The sequence below is a fragment of the Lipophrys pholis genome (assembly GCF_963383615.2).
Source record: "Lipophrys pholis genome assembly, chromosome: 22".
Taxonomy (NCBI): Eukaryota; Metazoa; Chordata; class Actinopteri; order Blenniiformes; family Blenniidae; genus Lipophrys; species Lipophrys pholis.
This window is the reverse complement of record NC_137644.1, coordinates 14,931,321-14,950,663: the sequence shown is the minus strand read 5'-3', so window position 1 is coordinate 14,950,663 and position 19,343 is coordinate 14,931,321. Positions and strand designations below refer to the sequence as shown.

General features: G+C 43.6%; 1 protein-coding gene across 1 annotated transcript; it reads right to left on the bottom strand.

Annotated features, from left to right (window-relative positions):
• Positions 1 to 518: 518 nt before the first annotated feature.
• nampt1 (nicotinamide phosphoribosyltransferase 1) lies at positions 519 to 18,548 on the bottom strand. Its single transcript, XM_080491985.1, has 11 exons — positions 18,222 to 18,548; positions 11,478 to 11,634; positions 9,756 to 9,859; positions 8,854 to 8,982; positions 5,270 to 5,428; positions 4,867 to 5,003; positions 2,306 to 2,531; positions 2,110 to 2,229; positions 1,883 to 2,023; positions 1,275 to 1,409; positions 519 to 1,164 (listed from the first exon to the last, which is right to left on the bottom strand). The coding sequence occupies exons 1-11, from the start codon at positions 18,435 to 18,437 to the stop codon at positions 1,054 to 1,056; spliced, it is 1,635 nt and encodes a 544-aa protein (XP_080348111.1). The 5' UTR covers positions 18,438 to 18,548; the 3' UTR covers positions 519 to 1,053.
• Between the last annotated feature and the right edge of the window lie 795 nt (positions 18,549 to 19,343).

Below are 19,343 nucleotides of genomic sequence, written 5' to 3'. Positions count from 1 at the left end.
AAGTAAAAAGGAAGAGTGTTTTCTATTCCACCGATCAACAAGCTGATTTGCATAAAGGAATACAACACAGTCCTTCAACGGAAGTCAAATGTGCACGCACACACACACACACACACACACACACACACACACACACACACACACACACACACACACACACACACACACACACACACCACACACACACACACACACACACACACACACACACACACACACACACACACACACACACACACACACACACACACACACACACACACACAAATGTATCTTCTTCATTCCAGTGAAGACATTTACCGCTTTTTTTATTCATTTGTTTTTTAAACACCATCTCTCGACTGGCTTTTTTTCAGTGAGTAAATGATCATTTATGAACGTCAGAGGTGCACCAAGAGCATTCGCGTTGGCGGAAGAAGAGACGCTGGCGGGGGGAAAAAAAAAACGACTTTAATTCCTTCATTACTGTCACTTTTCCAATATCAACTGGTCAGTGTTCTTGGTGCGCCGCTTCCTCCTTTACTTCCTTCACATTAAAAGACAAAGCTAAAGTAGATTCAGACATGTAGATTTCCTTTTTTTTTTTTTTTTTACTTTTCTCTGAACAGTTCTGTACAGGGTACACGGGGAACGGTGCGGCGTCAATGTCGTCTACGTCTCCCTTCTTTCTCCACAAAACCGACAGCTGTTGACTTTTAATCGCCGTAAACTACCCGCCGGACGCGCTCCGTCTCTTTACCGCCCGATCCGAGGCGCGTCATTCCCCACTCCGCTGGAGAACCAACAAACATCTTTTTGGAGGAAAAGAAAGAAAAGAAAAAAAAAAAAAGAGGGAGAGAAAGAGGGAGAAGACTAAGGGAACATTTCAGCGGTTCTCAGGCTTTGGGAGTGGGGTCGGTTAGCAGTGCACACTACCTCCATTTTCTACAGTGATACTGGAAGCCAAAAAGGTGAGAGGTTGAAAGAAAGAGGGGGTTGGGGTTGGTTTTTTTTTTGGGGGGGGGGGGGGGGGGGGGGGGGGTGGTAGCATATGGGTGTCTGGCGGGACCGCACTCAGTACAGCTCCTCAAGCTCACTCTCTTTGAGCTTAGCATTGTCTCTGACTTCGTCAAATGTGTACGTCTTCACGATCTTCCCGTTCTGAAAGACGGTGTGCAGCAGGTCCTGCAGAGGGGGGGGACGGGGGGAGGGGGACACAGAGACGCTCGTCAGGCCGGGTGGATGAAGTTGGGGGAACAAAAACCTAATTTTGAAATGAGATCGTTCCAACTCACCACGCCGTACTCCTCCAGGTCGCCTTTGCCCTCCTCCAGGGTCACGAAGTCTCCGCTCTGCGTCCGGTGAAGAGAGAGGCGACCCTTCTTCGACCTCTTGTTGGGGTCGGCCACCGGATCCTTGAAAACGTTCACCTGAGCAAACCAGATCACGTTTAAACACAGAGTAAGACAAAGTGCTGAGGAGAAATGTTGCCTATGATTATGTAAAAAAAAAAAAAACTATTGCAGATCTGCAGCTGAGACTGTCGGCCATAATATGTTTGTCATCAGAACCAGAGGTTATGTAGAACCTACTTCCTGTTTCCAACAGGTGGTGCTGTTACCGAGACTCGATATGGTCATATAGCCGCCCGCACTGTGCTCCAGGGTTTAAAGTTTGAGGCCGATCGGACCATGTTCAGGCCAGTTTCACTGCACTTCCTGTTTCATGTATTCATGTATTTCTTTCAAGATGGCCGACTTTCGGTGGTTTTCGGTGCGCCTATACCAGGATTTGAGGTGTATTTCTGCCTAAAAAAAATATCACATTTCCGCCGTGTGTGCCAAGTTTGTGTGACTTTTCACACCCTCTGTGTTCGGACCCTAATAAATAAAGACAGTCTTACCCCCAGTCCATTAGTCACCACATAACTGCACTTGAAGGAGCAGTTGAGCAGATCTCTGGTCAGTTTTTGCAGCAGAGCTCCTCCAGATCCAAACGCGATGTTCTCAATGGACCATTTGTGTTGCTTCATCCCCTCCACGATCTGTGGCAAAAAAAAAAAGAAAACACCCACGGTTAACTTTGCCCCGGACGCTTCCCAGATATCGCCAGCTGGACGAGCGTCTCCACCTCCTGCAGCGTGTTGATGTCCACTCCGTCTCCCTGGATGACTCGGATGTAAGGAGGAAGAACCTTGAAGCCTTTGGAGTTTTCTTCAGGCACAAACTTCTTCCCTAAGATCTCCAAAACCTGCAAGAGAAGAGAAGTTCAGAGGCTGGTTCGGACTGAGGAGAAAAGAAGGGGCTATCTGGTCGTGTGGCCGTACCTTCAGAACCGTGTCCAGCGGGTTTCCCGAGTCCGGTCGAACAACCAGCGGCGCGTCTGCGCTGCGCGCCTCGATCAGCCCCCGCAGGTCTTCCCCCCAGATCTTCTCGCAGGCGTTGTAGATGTCGTAGCTGTCGCTGACTATGGATACCGGCACGTTGGGGAACTGTTTGATGATGTGCTCAAAGGCGTCTTTCTCATGGTCCTTCCCCCACGCCGTGATGGTGCTGTGGAGAGAGTCCACACTGAGTGACCTTCGTTCGGTGCCGGTGGACTAGAACCTCGAGATACGGACGACGAAAGGAAAGAAACGTTTATTCAAAGACGAATGAAAGCAGAAGTGGAGTGTGGAGGGGGTTCAAATCCGGAAATAATCGAACAAAACAAGACAAGAAGCAGCAAACAGGGAACTGATAATGATACGGTTTGTCCAGAAGAGGGCAGTGTAATCCAGGTTTTAGTTGTTGGGACAGATTATGACCTCAGGATCTCTTCCTGCAACTTCAGGAAAAAAATAAAAAAGTGCAGAAATGTCTTGATATAATGATTCAATGCAAAGTTTGACTATCAATACTGGTGCAATGCTTTACATACTATACATTAATACTGTGTACTATAATAATTCATATTTATTGCTTAAACGTAGCAGGGAAACGTGATCGTTCACAAACTCACAGAACCGTCTTCACTAACATGAAGGCAGAGGATTTCTGCAGCAGACGGTTCGATTCCCACAGGGCCCGTCGGGGATTAAAACCAAGAGACCGAAGCACGAGGCGGCCAAGATCCACAGGAGGAGTGTGGAACATTCAACAACCTCCATCATGAAAATTAGTGTCATAAGAGTCGATAGGAGTTTGCTTTTTTTTTTTTTTTTGATGGGAGGATTGAGGGACATGGAGGTTTTAATGTAATAATAAAGTACAATCTCTTTTAAAACCTGTTTCTATGATTAGATTAGAAGGGATCATATTACTGGTCCTGTTTTGAGATATCAAACCATCTCCGACTTGTGATTATGCCACATCATGTCAGTGCCAAACAAATCGGAATAAAAGGATTCAAATCCACCTGAGTAACTCCTGTTTGTCAATACCCTCCTTAAAGCAAATCAATGTGCTTTGTCTTTTCAAATCCAGAGCGTGTGATGCCTGCACAAATAAGATGCAAAACAAACTAACTTCAGTTTTGAAGGTGTGCACTGAAGCGAGAGCCGACGAGTCTATTGACAAAGGATCCGTGTTGGTTTGTTTGTTCCTAAGTGATGCACAGTAGCTGAACATATAAACACAAAAGAGAAACCCAAGGTTTTGCCGATAGGAGCTCTGAAAGCGACACACCCTTAACCCCCACAAGTGGAATTTTACTGTGACTCCTCCCTGTGAAGTAACAGCAAAAAACATTTTTTATAAAAAAAAAGGGGGGGGGGGGGGGGGGGGGTGGTTACATAACAGTTGCTATGACAGCTCATACCACCATCCCACAATGCACTGATGCATGGGAGAAGGGGGCTCTGGAGCAGCAGTAACTGCCCTGCTGGTGAGGAAGAAGCGTAGGAATAATGGATCAGTGCCATAAAACCATAAAGCCATGTGACAGGTGCGTGCGTCACGGCGGCAGCCAATCACAGCCCTCGTTCGCAAAATGAAACAGACGGAGCAGATGACGAGTGCGAGGATGACCAAGCGCCAACCGGGCCGGCAAATTGACACCAGCGTGGAGTGAATTATCGCCGTGGTTGACAAATGTCCTCCGTCAACTTTTGGCTAAAGCGTGTGGACTCTACCACCCGAGGCCGGGGTGGAGACCGAGAGAGCGGAGGACGAGCCGACTACACCCTCACACCCCCAATGTGAACCTGCGGTTTCTGGCTCGTAGTTAACAGGAACTCGAGCCGCCTCCACCGGAACACCTGTGGCACTGAAAGTTTCCACAAGCATCAGGAAGGAAAGAAGGAGTGTAGAAGGACGACTTCAGAGGACGACTCGCGTCTTGTAACAACTTTGTAATGACTGAAGTGGGTGAACTGCTGCCTCAGGTTCCAGAGAGATTCTGGGGTGAAGCAGGGACTTCGTTATTGTTTTGCTCCAGTTTATCAAATTACATTTCTCAGTCTCAAACCCTAACCCAAAAATAAAATTCCGCCACTGAACAATTTCTCTGTATTTGGCGTGAGATTGGTGAAACATTCTCTGAACGTGGATCTCAAGCAAAGTCCAAACGCACAAATAAATACAGGATGACAACACAAAAGTAATTATACATTTATATTTGTTATGAGTCGTCACTTTTCTGTTACTTGCTTCTCTTATCGATGAATATGTGGCCATACGGAGCCGTGCTTCTCATCCCACAAATGCATGTGCAGCACAACTAAAAATAGAAATATTCGGGGTCTCTGATGGTACAGAGGTTCATTCCCAAAAGAAATTAAGATGCTGAACTCCAACATACTCACGTTTTGTATAGAATAAATTTTTATGAGCATATTTATAGGACAAAAACGTTTAAATAAGGTTGATAAGTGTTATATTTTGAATATGTGTGTGTGTGAGTGTGTACCTGTGCTCTGCAGCAGGTACTGAGAAGCCTGGCACGGGGTCCTTGGTGCCGTAGTATTTCTTAATGACACCGATGCCGGCGACCGTGTCCGTGCCCTTGAAGTTGACAAGATGTGCAGAGGCGCCGATTCCTGCAGTCTGTCAATATGAATGGGGGGGGGTGGGGGGCTGTATTACTCAAAATGACATAAAATCCTGTTGCATTTCTGTCAATACATTGAAGCAAGTCTTCAGAATGTAGCCTCAGCCTCTGCTCTACTTTTACTGCAATCCAAGATTTCAACCTTGAGTTGGGAATACTTTGTCAGGAACCTTGTAGTTTGTTTCGATATGGACTTGATGGCCTTGTCCACAAGTAGAAATAATCAGGTTCCTCGTGTGCGTCGGATAAAGCTGCTTCGTACCTCTTGTGAAGACACGCCCCTGTAGCCGAAGTCGTGAAGTTTATACTCCAGTCTCTCCAGATTCCCAGAAGTCTCCAACAGGTACTTGGCCAGGATCTTCTTCTGCTCTCTGGAGTTTGTGGCCACAGTGATGGGGTACCAGATCTGCACCAGGATCGTCTGATAGAGCGGAAATTGGAACATCTGTTACCGTCTCCCGGGCAGCACAGTGTTTAACAATATCTAATGAGCCGGTGATGTCTTTTGTTTTCATGCGTAAACAAAAGGAGAAAAGACTGCGACGTGAGTGTTTTTCTCCACAGTCCAGACCAGCCAACGTCTGGGTCCGTCCACTCCTGCTTTTGTAGCATTCAACCGGTACAAAAAGCCCAAAGCTGACCGGCTCAGAAGGATCATAGCTGGCAGCTCGTTCGCACAGAAACCAACTCTGGGAAAAGTACACGCCTTGATGCTTTGAGTCAACGCTGGACCCAAAATAAAAACACGTGTCTGTAACCATCGCCACCATACCGACCTATCAAGTGAAGGTATTCAATTGGTTCATTCAATTTAAAAAAAAAATTAAAAATGGTTACAGTAAGCATTTAATTCATTACATCATAACACACCCGTGGAATCTAACAGCACAAGCATTTAAATCCGTCGAAAGAGAAATCAATCCAGCACGCTCGCTGCAAACGTTATGTAACGGCACTCACTATATGAAGCTGTGCGTGTAGAACACATCAAGAGTGACAGCCGACCATTATGCGGCGTGTCAGACCTCATTAGCGGCGGATAAAGAGCGCGAGCAGGACTGGAATTCCAGACATCGGGATGTGAAGCCGTGTCCTCTCCCTTACGGCGATTTAGAAGATAAATGTGACCTCTGTTCGCTTCCTCGCTCAACTTTCCCCGTTAACCCGACGCCGTGTGTTTCTACCCTCACGTGACTCATCGGACTTGTATGAACCATAATGTCGACTCATGTGACGCCCCCCCCCCCCCCCCCCCCCCCCCCCCTTGATATTTAGAACAAGTATGAATAGAGATTAAGCCATTTAAAGGTCTTACTTTTCCGTGGCATGTTTACTTCAACTAATACAGCGATTCTTTTTGTCTTGTTCAGTTTAATGGAGTCACTAAAATCCATTTTAAGAAGCAGGAAGGACTGTGGTGAAATCATTTATTTTTTACACTGCAATTTGTCTAATGTCCTTCCGGATAACATTGGGCAACGGTGTGGTGGAAACAACACACACACGCACGCACGCACACGCACGCACGCACGCGGCTTCTCAGTCAATATCAGGACAAAATGGAGGGAGATAAGGACAAACAAGGTGAGTGAGAATGAGGTAAAGGTCTGGAAAAGTAAATAAACAGAGTAAATGCTGGAGCAAGAGGCTTGATTAAAAAAAAGGAAAAAACAAATCTGAAAAAAAAAAAAGAAAGAAAAAAAAAGAAAGAAGATAAACGGCACCCAGGAAAGAGAGGAATGGAGTTTGACCAAATGACGCAGCTCAAGGACACTAGGCTGAACGCGATGGCTAATATTACATCGGCCGTGAAGAATGACCCTGTGTGTGCATGTGTGTGTGTGTATTTATACCAGCCGGAGAAGTGTGTATATCCAAATGTATCGGCACAGGGTGCGAGCATGCATGTGCGTCGCTGTTGTTTCTAGCACCGTCGCACCCGCTGAACTTGCCTCCAACCTGCCATCTTTCTCAGGCCGGCCTACAGAACGGCAGCGGCTCGCTGTTTTGCACACATAAAAGCATGCCGTCGTGCGCTAAATCTGCGTGATTAATCCGTGAGCTCAGCCAAACGTGGCATGAATGAGACGAGCCGTCACGCCGAAAACGATGCAGCAAAGGTTAGAGACAGCTTTGAGGGAAACGGAGGCACAGAGGGAGGAGATATTGCTCCGGGTAAATGAATTCTGTTCTGCCGAGTCACTGTGGAGAGCCTCTTCCTGGAGCGTTAAGATCCTCAGATGAGTATAAGTGCGGTACTTAGACCGTCATAATCAAATTGCTCAAATCTCCCTAATCAGGTCTCGAAACGCATTTGACTACATTTGTGTAGTGACTGTGCAGTGCATCAGCAGAAATAATATTATAATACAAAGTGAAGGCACATGTTGTGCACAACAACCAATAAATAATTTTAACCAACATGGCTTTGGCAATTAAATGTTATGTTTACCTGAAATTATGAATATTAAAACAGAAAATAGTGTGTGTGAAAAACCTAAAATGCATAGGAGTTTGATTGTTTACATTTTTTTCTTATGTTAAAAAAGAAGAAATGGAGTGTATTAAATTTTTTTTAGATCCCCTGGGGTTGACAGATCTGGATACTGAGGACTAGAATTGTTACACTTTGCACTATAAGTGTTTGAAATTCCACCAATTTCTTGGATTTTTTGCGACAAACGGTCACTAATTCTCATCGAGCAGCAGATGTTTAAGAACCGTCTGTGTATTTTATTGTTCCAGTTCAGGCTGTCGTGTTTACAGTCGATTAGCCTTTTTTTTTTTTTTCCTTCTTCATGAAATTCAGTCAAATATGGTACTGATGGGTTTTTTTGGTGGTACTCAGGCTCAGAGCCACTGAAAATGCAACTTTTTGAAAACGGCTCCCAATGTGGAACTTATCAAAAACACGAAAACTACAACATTTTCAGCATTTCTGTGTAAACGGACATCACTTTTGAAACGTTGCTGTGTAAACGCTAAAGCTTTCTGAAACAGAAACGATGCGAAATGTTGTTGTGTAAATGCGGTCTAAAGCAGTCGCTGTCAACTACAGCCACCTAGTGGTCTCGGATGGTATGTCCTGGAATACTTTCATATCAAGCCACTTTATATAAATCGTCTGACCAGTCAAACAACTAAAAATGAGCGTGATTATCAGCTGTTACGGTAACAGAATAGCATCTTCATAAAGGCTGGAAATTAAGATTCGGTACCTTGCAAAACTATTAACTCTGGAAGGATGTCTGAGATGAGATGCTTAATCACATGATTTAGTCAATTAAAAAAAACAAAAAAAACAACCCTCCGCTCTTCAGCCAAATTGTGTGAATCACTTTGCTGCAGTTACAGAAGCTGCGATGAAGCAGTAAAACCATGACGGCTCTGCAATTGTGTGAGATTTAAAGGACGTGATCTGAGGCATCATCGGGCCTGCTGCCAGCCTAAATACTTTATGGCATTTATAAAACTATCAACTCTCTGTTGTAATAAATAGGGCATATAATGTACTCATTTAGTTTGTATTCAATCAATAGTCAAATTAAGTTAACTATTAAATCTTGCTGATGTGCTTTTAGTAGCAAGACGAAGGGGACATCAAAGTTTTAACAGCTATACGAGGATATAGGTGACAAATTTACTGTGGCTTTTAATCTGATGAAGCTCATCAAGAGCTGGTGTTGTAGCGGGAGACTGTACTCAGCAGAATCAAAAGAGGTTGGAGTCACATTTTAAAGAGCAAATGACACAGAAATGACAGAACTTTCATCCCTGGTGGACTCTAACTGGATAACAGTCCCATTATCCACTCTGAGGCTCTGAGGACGAACAAAACAAACATACCTCCACCCAGTTGGTGAGCCAATAGCATTCCGGGTCCGTGCTCTCCACTGTGAACAAAACATTGCCCCGGGGGATGACGCTCCCCTCCGGCACGGCCTTGATTTCAATGGGCAGGTGTCCATTGTATTTCTGTCAACGCAAAGACACACAGAGAAAAGTTCAAACTTGATGCCCTCTCCATTGTACAGAGGCTTGTAAGCGTGAGCCTTTCTGTTGAGATGACTCGAGAAATGTGAGGAAAATGACTCGCGATGGGCTGCAAACTAGACATCGTGCCCAGTGTGGAAAACATTGCTTTGGACTTCGTGATCAAAAGCTCGAATAATGTTTGTGTGCAAAAGAAACATGACAACCAAAAACCTGACAGGCTGCCAGATTGAGAGCTGAGTGAGCAACGCAGTGAGAGAGGACGGAGAGTAAATAAGGGTTTATTAACGCTTCGCCACACTCGAGAAAGTGCTTGGTCAGCACAGGGAGCCATGCTCTCTCCAAGGTGCTGAAACTGTACCTCTCAATTACAGGAAATTATGGACACGAGATTCATTATTAGGACATTATTAGGACATTATTAGTTTTTTGGAGACAAGAGACACTTAAAACTAAAAAGATCCTCGCATACTTATAAATAATATATAAATACATGCATGTGTGCACATGTATACAAAGTATTCATGAAATATACACACCCTCACATACAGATATGTGTATCTATAGTCAACAAACTGCATTTCAATAAAATGCTTAAATTGGAAGTAAAAAAGGAAATGTGAAAACATTCAAATGTTTAGTTAAAATGGACGTAAAAAGTAAAACGACATAATGATACAACACATTAAAATACACAGAAATAAACAGCTGAGAAATAAACAAAAATGGGAGCTTTTAATTTGACATTTCCTTACTTCCAAAATGTAATTCCAGCCCTTCTCGTTGAAAACGTCGTCCTGGAAGTGTTCTCTGTAGACCTCCTTCGCCTCCTGAATCTTCTCTGGAGTCACCACCTTTCCTGGAGGGGAAAGGAAAAAAGGAGGAGAATGAAGAAAGAGGGGAAAGTTGCAAAGAGAATGAGCTGGAAAGGCGGGAAGCTGCATTTCATTTTCCGCTAATCAAATTAAAGTCGACGTTTCCCGTGCAGCGCGGACAAGCCGTCTTTGTCCACAGAACACACACGTGACGGTAATTACATTCTTGAGTCATTAGAAGCCTGACAAGCTTCAAGACCGAGGGGAAACTGCGAATACTTCAGGAGTTTTCTCTTTGACATTCTGGGAATTCAATTCTTTAGTTCCTGCAGAGGGCTTTGTGAAGAGCCACCCACACAATTTGAATCCTCAAAAGACGACGCTTCTATCTCACTTCCTAAAAGCATTCAGGAGACGGTGTTGGCAAACCTTAATACTGTTGCTTTTTGAATGCTAAAAGAAACCAACCCAAAAAAAAAAAAAAAACGTGACAAAGCTTTTACATACTGTGCACCATCTTGTTTTAAAGACAAAAATAACGTTCCTATTCGTGGTTTGGAGTTGGGATCTGCTTTCACTTTTCACCTCGACTCTTTCACTTTTGGCGTGCCAAGATGGAGGACGCGTCCCTAATAGCCGGCCTGATCGTTGAGCTGCGGGCGACGTCGGGTGCAGACAGCTGGCCTTTCTCCCCTCAGACAGTTGAAGAGCAGCTGTGCTTTTGTCTCCTCCATCTCTCTGTTCTCCCCCCCCCCTCCCCTGTTCCCCTCCACACCTCTGCTGCCACACCATGAAATCCTCTTAAGACACAGGAGGGAGACGCATTCTTTCCCTCTCATGGTCGCTTCAGGATTACACTCAGTCGCACATCAACCCACACCGTTTCCAGTAAATTATCATTTTGCATTACGTGTTTATTTTCTTCCCGGGTCGGCTTTATTTTACACTGTACCCCCCCCCCCCCACTTCATTGTAAACCCCAGTGAATAAGTTGAAGAACTGCTGCTGCAGGCTTGTATTCTAGGCACCTGCTCTGCTGAAGTGCCCTTGAGCAACTACGTGAATTTGAATAACTTCTGGCATTCTGCTCTGCAGCTGACCCTCGATTTTGACCTTGCCCTTGAAAAAAAAAAATCAAAAAAAAAAAATCAAACAACACAATGTTCACTCAGCGGTCGGTAAAGAAACGCAACAAGCTCAAGTTTCAAGTGTTAACCAATTAGCTGAACTTTTCAAATCAACCTTCTCTTCATAAAGAATAACTGAGATCCAAGTAAAAGACAGTAGTTCAGTACATTAATATGAGAATCCAGCTACAGGTGCTGGATGTATAAACTGGATGCAACGAGGAATCATCTGAGAAGCGTTGATGTATTCATTTAAGAAAAATAAGCTCTGGCCTCTGCAAAGCTTTGTAAAAGAAAAACCTAAAAGGAGGAGTGTTGTTTTTTAATTCCCAACATCATGCACAAAGTTGATTATAGTAACTCACGGTAAATAAATAAGGAGTTATGTAGTATAAACACCATAATGATACCCTTATTTGCTTTATATATTCAGGTGGAACCACGTAGACTCACAAAAGTGAAGCTGTTGGTTTAAACATCGAGGCTGCTGGTCACTTCATCTTTACAGAATCGGTTCGAGTGAGTTCAAGCTTACCTTTAAGGTATTTGTTGAGGATGTACTGCAGGCCATAAAAGACGGTCTTGTCATATTTGACTTTTCTGCTTTTGGTGGAATCTGTCCTCTTCTCGCGGCACTCGAAGTACGAGTACACTTTACTCGTGTTGGGGGGATACTGCTTATAGTGCGTTACCTGCGAAAGAAAGAGCAAGAGAAGGATCAGCATGAGGTTATATCAAGACTTAAATCATCCAGACCTCTGGATGTCCTTGAAATCCAAAATTCTCAAATAAAAATCATGCTTGAAGAATAGTTCTGATTTGTCATTTATAAAGAGCATATACATTTTTTCTCCCACAGATATTATTGTCTCTGTGGAGGTAGCACCTTGGTATCTACAGCACAGAGCCATTCAAGGTCACGTCCCAAACTTTGAGACGGGCCACCACCGTCGGCGTCCTTCTATCTGCCATTAATGCAAACATTTCTCATCAGCCGAGGAGACGTCAATCACGCTGTTGTGGGAACCAAAATACTCCAGATCTGAAATGTTACAATCAGGGTGAGACACGTCGGTCGATTGCCCCACAGACACGTTCGCCATTGTTCCGCCACATCTGCCATTATCCAGAAAATACCGGTTTGTGTGCCGACGGGACTGCTAATCCACTGCAAACTGACTAACCAGATGCCAGAAACACTGACCTTTCAATATCAGGAGAGAGCGATCGAGTCTACGGGTCGGGGCATGCCCTGGCAAGTTTCAGGGATAAACCGGTGCACTTGGAGCAAAAAAAAAAAAAACAAGGAGACACGGTGTCAGCTGAGGCCGTCAATTAGATCGTGAATGAGTTCATGGAGGGATTCACACAGAATGCACTGAGGGCATTTGAGGATTTGCTCCTCGCCATAGTGGCACAGTCCTCATTCACAGAATCAGAAGAGCGAAGAGGTGAAATATTCAGCCAACACTTCTTCAAAGTTGGTGTTTTGTTTATAAGGTATTGTCTCCTGACAATGACTCGGCACATTACAATAGTTCGCAGGATGCTTGAGTGTCATGAGAGCATTTACAGCCCAGCAACTCCCATCAAACCAAAACTCCAAGGACAGACAGACACTCCCTCCGTTTCTTGTTAGATAACTGAAACAGGGAACAAAAGCACAACAAAGCAAACGACTGAATACCCCAGCTGCGGCCTTGGAAACTATTCAGTGTCATTAAGGTGGTTATTACAGTAAAGGCTTTTACATCCTCCATACTTTTGCACGCTATTCATTTCCTTGACAGAATGATCAAGTCGGACTACTTTCACGGTTACGCCAAGACGAGTTTATCCTTAAGACACTACTGGCTTCTTACTACCGGCTACTGATACCATCACGGTGACATTTAGATGATTTAGTTTGGAATAAGATCAAAGCACAAGGAAGCCGTGACATTTTCCCAGGTTTGCCCGCAACAGCGTCGATAAGTCTCCGGCTTTGATCAGATCGGTTCAGTTTGACAAAAGCTTACAAAAGGAAAAGATCAAATCGTTTCCTGTGGGATGAATAAATAAAAAATAAAATAAAAATGACAATTCTCATGGATGACTGCTTAATGTGGGTCACAGAACGGTCCTTCATTCAACCAAATTAATTACCTGTGTAAAAACAATCCTTACAAGCAGGGAACAAACCAGCGGGAGGAATAAATGTCAACGAACTACTCAGTTTCTTTGACCCCGGTTTGTGTCCCTTCATCTGGGCTTTGGAGAACTCAAAATAGAGTCAAGACACTCAACATGACACTGGGCTTAACCACGTGTTTACAGATTCACTGGCACACATGCCGATGTATACACACAAAACACCGTTTTTAGAAAAACGACACAGACACGCCGCCAGCCCCACCTCCATGTTACGACTCAAGAACAAAAGGATTGACTCATTTATAACAAGATATTTGCATCATTGGCTTTCCAACTAGTAATATTAATAACATAAATCAAATGAAATCTGCTGTGTCACGTTTCAGTGGGTGAAATCCCTCCAAACATTTACCGTAGCAACTATTTCATCACAAAAGCAAACAAGACCTGCAATCAAAGCTACATAAATCAATGTTTTGCACAATAGTGTTGACTTCAGTGAATATAATCTGAAAGAAGCACCACCAGTATTAAGAACTTCTCTTAAGCTCCTCGGAGTCGTTCAGGCAAATCATTAGTGAAGATGATTTGCGGGTTTTAGGCCTGATTGTCTTCTTGTAGCATCTGATCTAACACAGCTCTGAAATTATCCCATGAGAAGGAAGACAGAGTTCAAGTGAGGCCTGGATCAGTTTGACACATGGCCAGCTGTTGAAAGAAGCAGAGTGCGTCTCTTTTGTCCTTTATCTTTAAACATTAAAAGATGGAGGGAGCCATATTGTGGGGTCAGGATGAGGCGCTGTCCCTACGCAGCTCTCATGCTTTGCTTGCTTCCTCTCGCACTACATGGTACATTTTATTCTAGATATTTTATACATTATAATATCTTATTGTAGACAGCTGCTTGGAATGCAGAGCTGATAAAAATTAGAAGTCGTCTTGTGTTAAGTTAGATACTTTTATCTCAAGGTTGCAGGTTTGATCTTGATCTCTCTTGAGCAAGACACAGGATGCTGAAGCAGTGGAAAAGTGTTTTAAAAGTGAAATACATTCACCATTTTAGTAAACTAATAGTTGTAACCTCCACTTCAAATTTTTTTCCGAAAATTCACAGGTAAAATTTAGAGATGAACGTTTGAGTTTGTGTGTGAGCACCTGAACGCCTCTTGTCTTGGAGTTCAAACCAACCCAACATGGCGGCTCGGTCACAAACTTTCTCTTTTACTACTAAAACGGTTCAGCGAAAAGTATTTCTGAAAACATTTGAGGCGAGAAATAAGCTGTGCAGCTGCTGAATCTGTCCTCGTTTTCTCTTCCACTACATAGTTTAGATGTTTCACGGAAGTTCCGCGATGCGTCAGCCTTCCGCACCGCGAGCTTTATTTGCATAAAGTTGACAGGATTCTACATTATGCAAGGGAACGGGAAGCGGGAAATTGACTGACCCTGTGGACACGTGACTTTGACATACCGATGCATCCGTCGACTCTGGATTATCTCGGTATTTGCGTCGTTAATCGGCAATATCTTGTTTTCAAAAATATCGGCATTTTGGCAAATATCCAATATTATGCATCCCCAGTAAGAATCATGATCAGAAACCCACAGATTTTCCCCGTTGTGTCCGTCTCCTAAAGCTCTCTGGTGACCCCAGAGGGGAGGATCAGACTCGTGCACGCACAAAAATGCACGTCTGTGTGTGCGTGCATGTGTGAGTCCAAACCGTGGCCGGCCTTGGCTCACGGGCCGCGCATCTCTTTTCAGTTCAAACACAAAGGCAATCAGGTGCGGTTTGTTTTTAATGCAGAGCAATGACTCTGCTTCTGTCTGAGCTGCAGGATCATCAAGCATTTTGTGGCCATGTGGCCCTTTGCTCATCGCAGTGTTAGTACATAGTCATACACATACTTTAATACACGCCCAAACACACATGAAAGGCATTCTGACTTTTGTTAATTCTGTATGAGTGTAAAACCTTTAATACGCCTACAAGTAGTTTTCAATGACTGTTAACCTTCGTATTTATAGTATAGAGTGTGAAAGGCAGGTACTGTGTATTAAAAAGAAGTTTATCCACTTCAGCATTCCTGGTAATTTCACCTCTATATAAGCTTATTACAGAGAATGGTAGATTCAACAATGAAGAGGAAGTCAAATTAGCAACCACATAGAATCACTGTGGTTACTCAAATTAATGATCGATATCGCAAAAGTCTGCAACGTTTTAGAATGACTAAACAAAATTGTGTCTCGAATAACTTTCTTAAAGGAGACATATCATGCTTTTAAATCCTTCCTTTTTACATATAAATCATACAGTTGTGGTCTATACAACGCGAAACTGCAATGCTTGGGTCTGAATTTCTCATTATTAGAGCTCCACAGGCCCCTTTTCAACCCCTTTTCTGATGCGCTTCTGAGAGCAACTCGTTTTGGGGCGGTCTCTTCAAATGCAAATGACACACTTCATACCCCGCCTCCTCTCCAGGTTGCAGAGGTGACACTCGGTTCAACGTCACCCTGTTCGGCCATCTTTGTAGTTTGATAGAACAGATACAATTATCTAGCGGCGCAGAAACTTTATATTCACACATTATTTACAAAATGTCAACAACGGAAGATTTGTCCATCCAGCCATACATGTTGGAGCCAGAGTCGGACCCGGCGGAGCGAGATGAAAATGACGATGATGCACCTACAGAACAACGTCTTCATATGGATGTAACGCAATGGTGTTTTACTATATTTACACTAACTTCTCCATCCATGCCCACTACTACAATACTGCCTGTATTACAACGACTATTTAACACAGAAGTTACATTATAATCTAAAACGAGCACACAGCGCTAACATATGAAGACGGTGCAACTGCTAATGCTAACAAAACAATGACAGGGACGTCTTATCATCACACTTTTTAGCGTTATATACAGCTTACCGAAGTGCTCTGTTCGTCGTCTCCATAGATAGAAGGAACTGACCGCTCAATCAGACGAAGTCTTTCGGCAAATCCTTCTTTATACTGGCGGAGGTTGCTGAAGCAGTCGTCCTTAAAGTGATTCGCGCACACAAAAATGACCTTACCCACAGATGTGGGTACATTTCTGTGAAAAATAAAACTCAACCAGGCACTTCGAAAAGGTTCTGATGCTGGGAGACGGTGTAACGAAGCTTGTGGGTTACTACATCCAACAACCGAACATTTCGACTTATCCTCTCGTAACTTCGGTTGGACTACAAAATCGCAGCGAGAAACAAAAATGGCGGATTGCTCGAAATGTCGATGTCCTAATTTGGCAGTTCCGCTGAGAATACTGTGACGTCATTGTTCAAAAAACGTAATAGAGAATAGAAAAATCGAAACCGATCGCAAAATATGACCAAAACAGAATATAAAGATATCAACGGAGCACCTGAAGAGACTACTTTGAACTTTTCTGTACTTCTAAACACTCTAAATATACAACAAAATGCATTTAAGGGCTAAAAAAGTGGATTTAGCATGATATGTCCCCTTTAACTGTCAAAACCTCTCAAATATGAATATTCCCTCATGGTTTGGGGTGTGAAACTCACAGTACACCCTGCTGGGTGTTTATTAATTATATAAAAAAAACTGCATGTGTACTGTCAGTGAGGCACATTCGGTTTTCATTTTGAGCTCAAAGCTTTCCTGTAATGGACGGCACAGATTTGATTCAGAGAACACAAAAGTGAAAGAACGAGGAGTTCATTTGGAGAAACAGAAAGCAAAAGTGTAACTGAGTCATATTAAATTACTCTCTGTGAATGAATGCAAGTGTAACTCTTTTTCTTCGTAGAGTTTTCAGATTAAGCAACAGTGGAAACAAGCAGGAATTCTACTGGTCAAGCAACTCGATCACAAATGATCAAACATTAAATTACCCATCACTGTTAAGATATCTTAAAATACTTTCATTTTCACTTTTAATCTAAGGATAGTTCTGAATGGCGGATTCATGATGAATAAAATGACGTGGAGATTTTTTATTTATTTTTTAATTACCAGGAGCTCCAGCTTAAGTTATGTTCACTATTTGGTCGCCATAATGACAACCTGACACTTATACATGAGAGGGATGACATTGCAACTTATTCTAAAGAGTTTTGACTTAAAATAACACATCCCCAGGGATTAAAATTGAAGTATTTCCCTCGGAGATTAATAAAATATTTCTACTCTACTCTGATGCATACTTTATTTCAACACATCACCTTTCTGAATGATTAGATTTTGTGTAAGATTGAACTCTTGTTTGAAGGGATGATATACAAGCACAGCTCTTTCTGATTCCCTACACCTGACATATGACTTAAGATGAATAATATCTGTTGCTTCTCGTCTGTTTATTCACAGTCAGGTTGTTCTGAAAGCTTCTGTTTGCCTTTGTGGCTCATCACTGAAAGCTGTCACATGACCCTCTGTCCCAGCAGCCACTTGCTCCACGCAATAAAACATATTTAATGACAGTATGCAGTGTTATTCACCAGCCGGATACTACATCGGCCTGTATATTAACCTGCAGCAGACTGTTTAACGGCTGAAAGGCCCCGTTGTGTCAATCCAGAGCAATAATATAAAGATCAGCCTCTGAGTTTCGGTTTTGATTGCTGAGAGAGCACGCATTTCCTCTGCTAGCTCTGTTAGCATCATCCAGGCTAACTCCCCCCCACCCACCCCGCTTGGTGCTCCAGGAGCCGGCTCCAAGGTGCTCTTCACCGGGCTCTCCACACGGCGCCGGCTCGCTGCCGACTAATATTAGCCATTTTATTTTCTATATATAAATGAATCCGGTCCGTGTCCGAGCAGCGCTGCCCGGTGTGCTAGCGAGCTAGTGCCGCTAGCAGGACTCTGTGTCGGGCTGAGCCCGCGAGGACCGACCGGGCTCCTCGTGAGCAGCGGTACGGCAAGTTCCCCTCTTCCAGGAGGGATGCTTGTCTTTCTGCCTGCTGCCCCAGCCTCTCCTCCGCCTCCGGCCTGGACTGAGCAGAGACCGGCCACACAGGGCACTGTGGTGGCCTTGGGACTGATGATGAAACCACCTTGACTTTATCAATTTTCATTCCTCCACCCAGCCCCCCCTCCCCCCTCCCTCCAACCAGCCACTGCGGGGACACCAACCTTGTAGGAATCTGTGGCCAGCATAATGTTGAAGCCGTTGTCTCTGTGCTCCATCTTTTCCCCCCTCGGTAGTGAGTCAGTCGCAGCTGTCAGTGTGTTGTGTTGCGCGCCGCACTGCTGCCTGCCGGAGTCTCCAACCTGCTGGTGGCGGACCTGAAGGGGGAAGGACGACCGGGGAGAACCGGGCGGGGAGGAGGCGGGGCCCAATGACGTCATCCAACGGCCGACTGACTTCGGTTACGTTCGTATTCACTCGGCCAAGTTTGGCCCGCCAGCCAATCAGGTGACCCGGTGGAAAGGCGCCGCGCGTAGCTACGTCATTCTACGCTGATGCGGATAGATAGATAGATAGATAGATAGATAGATAGATAGATAGATAGATAGATAGATAGATAGATAGATAGATAGATAGATAGATAGATAGATAGATAGATAGATAGATAGATAGATAGATAGATAGATAGATAGATAGATAAATAAATATATATATATATATATATATATATATATATATATATATATATATATATATATATATGTATATATATATAAATAAATAAATAAATAAATAAATAAATAAATAAATAAATACCCTGTTGATACAAGAGTCTGGGGCATAGAGACAGAACATATTGCAGCAATGTAAAATCTACCGTTCCTTCATTTTACACTTAACCCATTGGTAAATCATCTTAATTACAATTTGGTTTAAAAGTGCAAACAAGGAAAACAGACAACACATTATTTAAACAATGAGACCGTGTAAGAAATGTTCTACCTTGGGAGCCGGTATAAAAACTTCACAGATGCGGTGGATTTGCACACCGGCGCCGTGTATAAGGACCCTCCAAAAGTGAAGAAAGTTTTGCAGATACACTCATATTCGTTGTCGTGTAAACGGGACCTGAATCAACATGAGGCACCTGATTTCCTCCGGGACGAAGTGAAATGGCGGCATCTGCTGGACAATATCAAACATAACAGCTATATGAAGCAGTGACATGTGGTGACGCCAGCTCTTCTGCTTGACAATGAAGGTTCCATGTGCATTCCCCCACACCCCAATCAATCAATGGTGAATATTGAAACACTAACTCTGTGACAGGTTAAAATAAAACATAA

Coding starts and splice junctions, on each gene's coding strand:
- nampt1 (XM_080491985.1), bottom strand. CDS start 18,437: ATGACGTCATTGGGCCCCGCCTCCTCCCCGCCCGGTTCTCCCCGGTCG. Junction 9,860..11,477: donor CCTCAACAAATACCTTAAAG/GTAAGCTTGAAC, acceptor TTTCCCCTCCAG/GAAAGGTGGTGACTCCAGAG. Junction 2,024..2,109: donor ACATCAACACGCTGCAGGAG/GTGGAGACGCTC, acceptor TTTTTGCCACAG/ATCGTGGAGGGGATGAAGCA.